Source organism: Passer domesticus, chromosome 20, assembly GCF_036417665.1.
Source record: "Passer domesticus isolate bPasDom1 chromosome 20, bPasDom1.hap1, whole genome shotgun sequence".
In the NCBI taxonomy this organism is placed as follows: Eukaryota; Metazoa; Chordata; class Aves; order Passeriformes; family Passeridae; genus Passer; species Passer domesticus.
Window position 1 is genome coordinate 9,787,651 of NC_087493.1, and position 10,445 is coordinate 9,798,095.

The following is a 10,445-nucleotide window of genomic DNA, read 5'->3' on the forward strand; positions in this document are numbered from 1 at the left end:
CAGAGGGACAGGGGGACAAGGGGACACCGGGACAGCGGGGCGCGGGCGGGCAGCGCCGGGGCAGCGGGGCAGGGGCACGGGGGTGCGGCCGGGCGGGGTGTGCGGGGACGCCACGGCAACAGGCCAAAGCAATCGAGACCAGAGCATGTGGCGGCGCCTGGTGCACCTGGACCTGAAGGGCGCCGCGCCGCGCGCGCAGTACCTGGAGCAGGTGAGGGGCGAGCCTGAGGGACGGGAGGGGAGAGCCTGAGGGAGGTGAGGGATGTGTCTGGGGCAGGTGAGGGGTGCACCTGAGAAAGGTGAGGGGTGAAGTTGAGGGAGGTGAGGGATGTGCCTGGGGCAGGTGAGGGGTGCACTTGAGGGAGGTGAGGGATGTGTCTGGGGCAAGTGAGGGGTGCACCTGAAAGAGGTGAGGGATGTGACTGGGGCAGGTGAGGGGCGAACCTGAGGGACGTGAGGGGTGCACTTGAGGGAGGTGAGGGGTGAGCCTCAGAGAGGTGAGGGATGTGCCTGGAGCAGGTGAGGGGTGCACCTGAGAGTGGTGAGAGGTGCACCTGAGGGGGGTGAGGGGTGAACCTGAGGGAGGTGAAGGATGTGCCTGGGTCAGGTGCAGGGTGAACGTGAGGGATGTGAGGGGTGAACTTGAGGGAGGTGAGGGATGTGACTGGGGCAGGTGAGGGTTGAACCTGAGGGAGATGAGGTGTGAACCTGAGGAAGATGAGGAATGCACCTGGTGTAGATGAGGGGTGAAGCTGAGGGAGGTGAGGGGTGTGCCCGGAGCAGGTGAGGGATTTATCTGGCACAAGCGAGGGATGTGCTGGGCTCAGGTGAGGGATGTACCTGGTATGGGTGAAGAATGTCCCTGGCACAGTTGAAAGATGTACTGGGCTCGGATGAGGGACGTACTGGGCTCACCTGAAGGATGCACCTGCTATGGGTGAAGGATTCATTGGGCTCAGGTGAGGGACACACCTGCTGCAGGTGACAGGGCACAGGTGGTGGCCCCGCTCCCAGCCCAGCTGCATCCCCAGTGTCCCCCTGTCCCCCCTCAGCTGCTGCCGCTGCTGCGCTCCCTGGGTGCCACGGGGCTGCTGCTGGAGTATGAGGACACCTTCCCGTACACGGGGCCGCTGCAGGTGCTGCAGGCCCCCCACGCCTACAGGTAGCAGCAGTTCCCTCAGGCAGCTCTGGGTGCCCGCAGGCGCCCCGGGCCGTGCCCAGCGGGCTCTGACATCCCTCTCCACAGCCCCGAGGAGCTCCAGGCGCTGCTGGGCTGGGCACGGGCGCAGGGCCTGGACGTGGTGCCCCTGGTGCAGAGCTTTGGGCACATGGAGGTGAGCTGGGCTGGGTGAGGGGGGGTGTGCTGAGCCAGCAGTGTCTGGGGAGCAGCAAGGCTGGTGGGATCTGGGGGTGGAGTAGGAAGAGTGTTGGAAGCTGGGCAGGGAGTGATCCTGCCCCTCTGCTCAGCCCTGGTGGCATCTGGAGCACTGGAACTTCAGGAAGTTCCTCCTGAACGTGAGGCAGAACTTCTGTGTGCAGTGCCCAGGCCCTGAGCAAGTTGTCCAGAGAGGGTGTGGAGTCTCCCTCAGTGGGGATATTCCAGAGCCCTCTGGACACAACCCTGGCCCTGCTGGAGCAGGGAGGTGGGACCAGATGAGCCCCTGTGCTCCTTTCCAGCCTGACCCATTCTGGGATTCTCTGCTGGAAATTTCCAATCCAAGTCCCAGTGCTCTGGTTATCCAGCTCTGCCAGCTGCAGGGTTTGACATCAGGGTCACACTGCAGTGACCTCCCCGTTTCCTTCACCCACTGCTCAGAGCCCCCCCAGCAGCGTGGAGCAGCAGCTGAGCCCCCAGGGCGTCCCTGGGGCTCAGCCAAGCCAAACCCAGGTGTAGCAGGACACCTGCCCCCAGAGCCCTGGGGACACTGCTGTCCCCTGGTGTGGCAGCTGCCCCCTCTCAGCTCCCCTTTCCCCTGCAGTTTGTGCTGAAGCACAGGGAGTTTGCCCACCTGCGGGAGGTGAAGGAGCTGCCCAACGCCCTGAACCCGCACAAGGAGGAGTCGCTGGCACTGGTCAAAGCCATGATTGACCAGGTCATGGCCCTGCACGAGGACCTGCAGTGGTTCCACATCGGATGTGATGAGGTGGGACTTCCCTTGAGCTGGGAATGTCGCTTTTCTTTTGAGGAATCATAGCAAGGGCTGAGGCTTCTGCATTTCAGTGGTGCCCAGGCCATGTTTGGGTGGGATTTTGGGGACAGAGAACACCACACAAGCCAGTGTAGAAACGTCTTTTTGCCAATAAATTATTCCAGTAGCACAGGTTGTCATTTCCATAGATACGAATGTAATATCAAAGTATTGAAAGCAGCTTCTTAAAGATAACAGACTTTGGGTTTAGGTCAAGTGAGTGTTTGTAGTGAGATATCAATTAGAGCTGTTCATTAGGAATCCTGTAAGTTTGGTGTAAGATACTGGCTCATTGTTTTGGGCAAATTACTCAAAGTAAACCCTTCTGTGGTTGGAAGTGTTGGGTTTTTTACCTTGGTAGTTTGTCTCCTTGAGAAGGAAAAAACTCAAGCTTCTCTTTCTCATAGTTTCTTAAAACCATCCTGATGGCACACAGATCCCTGGAATTCATTATGACCACTTAACTGTACTGATATTAGTTTATTGTTGTGTTGAAACTGGTGGGAAGGCTAGACAGGGAGCTGTTATAAAGCAAAATACTATTTATGTAGAATAAAAAAACCTGCTCTAAACCAGCAAATTTTAATTCCCTCTCTGCATGGGACCAAGTATCCTGGGCCACCCTTGGACATGGCCCCACTCACATTTGGATGATCTCCCCCAAGACAGGAACCTCATTTTACCTACCTCAGGTCCTGATGGATTGCTGGATTTGAAGTGGATAAATGTGGTGAGAGGACAAACACTCCAAAGGCAAATATGGCATAGTGATATTTTAGTGTTTCTAGGAAAATTCCCTCAGGTGATGCATGTAACCATGGCCACAGTCTCCTGCAGACTGCTGGAAGTGCTTGCAGTGTTGTCAGCACTGAGAGGTGCTTTGGGATGTGTCCACTCAGTGGGCAACATCTGGAGCAGGGTTTTGAATATTGTCTACCTCACTTTATTTCTGTACAAGAAGTCAGGATGATTTGCTTGGTGTTTCAGGTCTACTACCTTGGCCAAGGAGAGGAGTCAAAGCAGTGGCTGCAGCAGCAAAACAACACTCCAGAGAAGCTGTGCTTGTCCCACATAAAAGCAGTTGCCACTTGTTTGGCCTGGTCTTACCCCACGGTGACACCCATCGTGTGGGACGACATGCTCAGGGGGATAAGTGAGGAAACACTGGCAGGTGTGTGACCAGCCACGGGGTGAGGTTTGCACACATTGAACAGATTGGTTGGCAGCTGAATGCAATGGAAACAACAAATTTGGCAAGAGTTGAGGTGTGGTTTGTTTGACTAGAGAATGGAAGCACTCAGTCCTTGGCTGCCACAGAGGCCCTGTGTGAGTGTGGGCCAGTCTGAACACTTCAGTTTTCAATCACAAAATGCACACCCCGCAGTGGCTGCCATCAATTCTACTTTCCTTACACATTAAAACAACAACCAACATTAAAACAAAACAAAAACCTATTAACATCTGTGGTCCAAGGCTAAAATCTCTGTGCCTCTCACCACCTTCTGATGTTCATTGCTGCCCTTTGCAGCAGCTGATCCCAAGTGGTGCAAACTCACACAGAGAAGCTGCAGCCCTGTGAGCATCTTTGTGATCACGGTGCAAATTGTGAGGACTGTGATACTGAACTGTGGGGTAGCTCCAAGACCTTGACATCACAAGTCTTGTTTGTGGAAAAATATCAAAGCAGTGCTAAAATTGGAGTGGTCTGAGCACAGATGGAGTTCCAGAATTTTCAGAGCCACCTCCATGGCTGCTGTAAACAGATTTAATGGTGCCAGGAAGGGCTGTGCAGCTCATCCAACAGTGACTGACCTATTCAAGGCTTTGATAGTGGGAAATCATCCCAAAAAATGCAGGTGGGACCCTTGGAATTTCCACCAGAGCCATACAGCACTCTAAGTGCACTCTACTGCCATAATAACAGAATGAACAAAATGTGGTGGAGCTAAAATACTGAATTTCTGCACAATTTACTGCAGTTTCTCTAGGGGTCAGTTTCACATGTTTAAAACTAGCTGAGGAGTTGATTTTAAAATTAGTTAAAGCTAAATTTGTGTCTTTAGTTTTACTTGAGAAGCTATGTTTTGTGCAAACACAGCCCAGGCACTCTGTAAATGAAAGGGGAAAAGTTGCATTTGAATCCAGCTAAATCTCCTCTTGTGGCTCTGCCAGTGGAACCCAGCTGGTAACAGAGATGCAAGGAGCTAAAAATGAGGTGGGCTTGGGGTGACTGGGGTCTCTGAGAAATTGGCACTGCTCCTTCAGATGAATGGTTTCACCATGCCAGTGGCCCTGGGCATGTGCCAAATCCTGCCAGGAAATGCCCAGGGGCACTTCAGCTGTAAGTGACAACCTGAGTTGCAGTAACCTGTGCTGAGTTCTCATTTAAGCCTGAGTTGCAGTAACCTGTGCTGAGTTCTCATTTAAGCCTGAGTTGCAGTAACCTGTGCTGAGTTCTCATTTAAGCCTGAGTTGCAGTAACCTGTGCTGAGTTCTCATTTAAGCCTGAGTTGCAGTAACCTGTGCTGAGTTCTCATTTAAGCCTGAGTTGCAGTAACCTGTGCTGAGTTCTCATTTAAGCTGCTGTTCTCCATGATTCAGAAGAGCTCTGCTCCTTTCAGAGTCCGGGGTCCCACAGCTGGTGCAGCTCATGATCTGGGACTATGCAACAGACATCAACGTGGGGGGAAAAGGTTTGTACTTCTCTGCTGAGCTGGATAGAAACAAAATAGCCAAAGCAAAATTATTATTAAAACCTACCTTAGCTGGACACCAAAACATTCGGGTTTATTGAATTGTTTTTTATTGCCTTAATAGCATAAAGACACCCTTGTTTGATTTCACATCATAGTTGCTATTAATTATTTTCTTTTTCTATTTATGTTTTCCCTATGAATGATTTGCATTGTAGGCTGCTTTAATTCTTTTCAGCAGAGCTTTGGAATCACTGATAAGAGATTCAGAGGTTTTCCACAAGCACTGTTACATTAATTCTCCTTGCATCAACACCAGTAGCAGCACATAACTCTGTATTGAACAGCTCTGCAAAAGAAGCTTCAGGGCTTCATGCATCTATAGAATTCAGAGGGAAGCTCCTGAAGGCTCCTGCCAGGCATCTAACATTCATGCAAATATTCCTTTGTTGCAGGAACAATCAGCTGTCAGCTGTTGTGCATGCTTGTTACAATCTCACAGCTTTTAGCGTGGTAGCAAGACAAGGGAGTGGAGTACAGTAACCCACACATGAGAACAGGACAGCCACTCTAAAGGCTGCTCAGAGAGGGTGTCAACCCCCCTGTCTTTGCTGGTGCTCCAAAGGCTCAGCAGCCTGGTGGATCTGGAGCTGTGTTTCCCTTCACTGCAGCATTGGAACTGGAGAAGCTCATCCTGAGCTTGCCCTTTGTGTGTCCCTGCAGTGCAGCTGATAGAGAAGTACCGCAGGTGTGGCTTCTCCAAGGTGTGGCTGGCAAGTGCCTTCAAGGGAGCCACGGGAGTGAACCAGTCTCTCACCCTGATCGGGCACCACCTCAGGAACCAGCTGGAGTGGCTGCAGGTGGCCAGCAGGAGCCCTGCTGATGTCCTGGAAGGGATCGCGCTGACCGGCTGGCAGAGGTGAGCAGCAGCCCCTGTGTGCTTCCAAGGGTCACACATGAGCCAACTTCCACCCAAAGCTCCCCAGGAGGTACAGGAAGGCTGGGGGCTTAGAAGGGAACACTGCCAGCCTGCAGTTCTTCTGTCTGTCACTGCTGGGCCTCGCCCCAGGAGTGAAGGTGGGTTTCAGAGTTGCAGGTAGCTGTAGAGCTCTAACCAGCAGGAGCAGTGGCTTTGGGGACACCACCAGCAGCAGATTGGGTTGGAAGGCTGGAGTGGATTTTGTGCCACCTTGAACTGCTCAGAGACACTGTAGTTCATGCCTGGTGTGTCCATCTGAATGTCCAATGGGAACTCAAAAACTTTGAAATCACATAAGAGACAAGATTTTGTTAATGTAATGAAGGAGTAAAACATTTTTATGCAGTCAGGAGTAGGGAATACCAGAGAGCTGATGTCCAATTTCTGACCCTAATTTGCCTTGAGAAGAGAATTTGGTTTTCATCTGTTCTTACTAGTAAAAGAGGAATACTCCACGTTTCAGAGATAAGTGATCTCTTCTCTGAGGCAGAAACTGATGTTTCTAAAGCTCTTTGAATTGTAGTGATTGAAATATTAAAACTTCCCACTTGTTTAGTCTGCTCTAACAGTAAAATGTGTAATTAATGGATGTTTTCTTATGTAGGTATGATCACTTCTCTGTTTTGTGTGAGCTTCTCCCTGTGGCAATTCCATCCCTGGCCGTGTGTCTGCAGACAGTAAAGCATGGTACAATAACAACTTTATTCTCTCTCAGATAGTGCCTAGCACAGGAGTGATCTTCCCCTAAGATTAGCACAGGCTTGTTATATTTTGAGATGGTTTGATGAATTAATCATGGCCTGAATTATGAATAAATTATAATTTGCAGTATGGGAGCAGAGAAGCCTCTTGGCTTAAGTGTTTAAAAATAGCCATTGTATCCTCTTCATTTATCTTACACACAAAGGGTTAAAAACTTCATGCTTATATTAAAAATAAATTTAAGCTGCAGAATTGCTTTTTAAACTTACTTAAATCAATAGTGATATATAAGTTAGCCTCATTTAGTTTAATTTAGAAAATGCTCGTGTGTAAAAGTTGTTTTTACTAATTGTTTTTCTTAAAATGGATCTAGAGATGACACTGTCTGGTAAAATACCTCCTGTAGTTTCTGCTTTCTTTCAGGCAGTTATGAACAATGTTTTTCTTATTTTCAAATAAACCCCCACAATCCACTGATTTTTAATTAAGGCACTAGAATATTCAGCACCCTGAACAGAAAGCTCAGAGCTAGGAAGTGCTCACCTTGCACAAGACACTGAGCTCCTCCTCCCACCCACCAATGTTTCTTCCTTCTTTTATTTCCATTTCACCTTTTAAAAAATTCTTCACCAAAGGGGAACTACTAAGCCAAGGCAGAATACTCCAGAAAACCCTTCTGTGTGAACATTTTGGTTCCTTAGGCTCCTTCACTCATTCCCACTCTCTTCTGCCAGGTGGATATTCTGAAAAGATTAAAGAAAATGTGGAAATCCTCCTGGGAATGCCTAACCTGGAAATTGATACTTTCATGAGGTAACATTCCAGCTGCAGAGTTCAGGTGGTGCTCCTTGTGTGGTAAGTTCAGCAACTAACAGATGCTCTTTGGACAGCCCAAGTGTGGGGACCTTTCCTGGGAGCAATATCCTCACCCTTGTGACAGAAATTAGCTTCCACCTCAAGTCATCAGTGGATGAACTTCTCGAAAGGAACAGGTAATGAGGCTTCTGTTGATTCTCTGCCTGGCTGCAGCAGTGTTGGAGCTGTGTCATCTCAAAGTGGGGCACAACTCCAGAAAAGTGATTTAAATATCAAGCTCTGCATTTCAGGTGTCACTGACACCTCAGCAGAAAATAATATTTACATCAAAATTTAAAGTATTTTAGCGAAGTTCCTAAATACTTTATGCTGCCTTATTTGAAGCATATAGTTCTTTCCTTCATTACATTTTACTGCTATTTAAAGTTAAAATGAAAAATTTGAATGGTGTAGTTAAAAAAGAAAGGAACTTGAAATAAAACTTACACTGCAGCAGATATCTGCCAGGAACACTTTCACAAGCTAATTCCAAAGATCTATAGACTGAAATAAACTTACTCCTTAAGCATCTCTGTGCAGAGTTCAGCTAAAGCCTCCCTGGCAGTGACAAACAGATGCTGCTGCTGTTTCATCACTGCTCCCACCAACACCCATTTGCAGGTATGCCACAGGCTGGTTCAGCCCCTACCACAGGAAAAAGAAGATTATTCATCCTATCATAGTGCACCACCTGCAGCCAGATGCAGTCAGGTAACAGCACTTGCTTTGCACTACAGGGGAAATAAAATCTGATCTATTCTGGGCACTCAGGAACAGAGAGCTGTGAGCCTTACCTCTTCCTATAATTATCTCAGAAACATCAGTGGGAGTCAGACAAAGTATCCATAATATGTTTTTATGCAACATGTTTGGGTTGGAACTAGATGATCTTCACAGTTCCCTTCCAACACAAACCATTCCATGATTCTAATTTTGTCTTTGCCTTCTGTTGAATGAATTCTTTGAGAACAAGTACAAAATTGGTCTCCAAAAGCCTCTCCCTTGTTAGTCCTGTACAGCCCTGCTGCACCTTAAGCAGGGCTTGGACTAAAGCCAGGCCCTTCCCCCTGCTCCCTGTCACCTTGGGCTTTTCAGAACTTGTCCTAGACATTTTGCCAATTCATGCTAAAAGGTTCATTTATACTTATTTTCTTTCTTTTTTTTTTTTCCCTGTGATAAGGTGAATATCCAACCTCATCTACTTCTTTCTGATAAAACCCAGAATTAAATTCCCAACAAGTCTCACAGTGGGTTTCAGTTACACTTAAAATGTGTGTAGTGTTTTTCTGAGCTCACATTTTGGTACTTTAAAAGTCTTGGCATGAGGAAAGTGCCAAGATTAATGGAACTTAAAGAGAAACAGCATCAAGCTTTTGCCATCTGAACAAAACCAAGTCCTTTGGGCTCTTGTAGTAGAAGTTCTTTTCCTGTAAAGTGGTTTTAAGGGCAGTTCTCCCTCCCAAAGGCCAGTAAGCCAACCCTCCCCTGAGGCAGAGCTCACCTGCAAATGTCTTTGTTTCTTCTTCTCCCTTCTGCTCAGGCTCTTCTCCAAGTGGAATGCTGTGGTGCAAGACCTGCAAGCAGCCATGGAGCAAGTTTTCCACAGGTGTGCCATAGAGGAATGGATGGAGGAGAATGTCCACCCCAGCCTGCAGAAGCTGCAGGAGATGCTGGATGATTTAGATGAAGCAATAAGAGCACACAATTAAGGGCATTTCAATTAGTCTGACTCATTCTCTGGGAAAACATGGCTAGTGAAAATCAGCAACTAGCCCTTGAGCTGGAGTTTGTCATCTTGAGAGTGAAAGCATGAACTGTGGTTAAACAAAAGTAACCTGAAGGCATTTATTAGCATAAAACACTTCAACTCAATTTTCCTGTCTTAACACATGCTGAGCCTTAATTCACGTGCCTGTCAGTCAGGTTTGCTGCCCTTGCATAACAGAATGCAGGAGAGAGTCACAGCTCACTCTCCTACAAGGCAGGAGAAAAACCCAGTTTCTTCCAAATTCAGGATTTGTAGCAACACCCTTACATAACAATGACCTGGGAAAGTTCTACCCTAATATTCAGGATACTTAAAAAATGTTTGGGTCATTTTTTTCTGTACCAAACTCCTTCACCTGTCAGCTGTGCTCTGAGTTGTGTCCTAGCATTCATTCCATCAGGAGGAATGAGGAGCCAGAGGGAGCTCCTGAGGCACCTGGGCTTGGAGGGGAAGTGCCTCAACACCTTGGGCTGCTTCCCCTTCTGCCAGAGCCCCAAAGCTCAGCCCCATCCCCACGGAAAAGCACCACCCACTCACTGAGACCTCAGACTGCAACCTGCACCTCCCAGGTTTGTCCCAATTTGAGCCACGACTAAGGAAAAAATGCTGGTTTATTCTGCTTTAATGTCAAACGTGTCATAATGTATAGAAATATATTTTGGGGACTTCTGGTGATGATCCCAATTCTCCACTCAATGGAGAGCATTCATAAGTATAGTTGTTAAGTATGTTACTTCACCATGAATATTCAAAATATTTATTTCTGTGCTTCATTTATGCCTTTCTTTAAATTTTTTGGGAGCACTGGTATTGAAATTTTCTTGGAACAAATTTTAACATACAAAAAGTAAAATTACACATAAGACAAGCTTCAAGTGACTCCATGAGGGCCTCAGTGACAAGGTCCACATGCAGATATTCATCTAAAAAGAAGCAGTTGCTATGTATACCTGTCACACAGCTTGAACTAAACAAGATCTTAATTTATTTTACTTGAATAAAACCTTTGATACTCAAAGTGTTTGTAGAATGGTGTTGCTTTTTGTGTGTAGCATGTTGTTGGTTTGGTTTAAAGGAGGGAAAATGGGAATATTCACCAATAGAGGATTGGATCTATCAGCTTACATGGAAATAAAAGCTGGACTGCTGCCAGTGTCAGCAGGGTCACTTCTAAGCAGGTATTTGGGCTTCTTCTACTCTGTCCTCCCCCTCATTAAGTCCTTCAGTAGATCTGTTCCCAGTAATAATTTGGACAGCCA

General features: G+C 47.6%; 1 protein-coding gene across 1 annotated transcript; it reads left to right on the forward strand.

Moving 5' to 3' along the window:
• Positions 1–79: 79 nt before the first annotated feature.
• HEXD (hexosaminidase D) lies at positions 80–10,204 on the forward strand. The gene is made up of 12 exons (XM_064395329.1): positions 80–211; positions 1,053–1,162; positions 1,247–1,334; positions 1,980–2,144; positions 3,177–3,360; positions 4,811–4,882; positions 5,606–5,801; positions 6,466–6,548; positions 7,298–7,376; positions 7,454–7,555; positions 8,040–8,129; positions 8,959–10,204. Exons 1-12 carry the CDS (start codon positions 146–148, stop codon positions 9,125–9,127), a joined length of 1,404 nt encoding a protein of 467 aa, XP_064251399.1. The 5' UTR covers positions 80–145; the 3' UTR covers positions 9,128–10,204.
• The last annotated feature ends 241 nt before the right edge of the window (positions 10,205–10,445 follow it).

Excerpts from the sequence above, each read along its gene's own strand:
- HEXD (XM_064395329.1), top strand. The coding sequence starts at position 146 with ATGTGGCGGCGCCTGGTGCACCTGGACCTGAAGGGCGCCGCGCCGCGC. Across the intron at positions 2,145-3,176 it reads TCCACATCGGATGTGATGAG|GTCTACTACCTTGGCCAAGG; the intron begins GTGGGACTTCCC and ends TTGGTGTTTCAG. Across the intron at positions 7,377-7,453 it reads GAAATTGATACTTTCATGAG|CCCAAGTGTGGGGACCTTTC; the intron begins GTAACATTCCAG and ends CTCTTTGGACAG.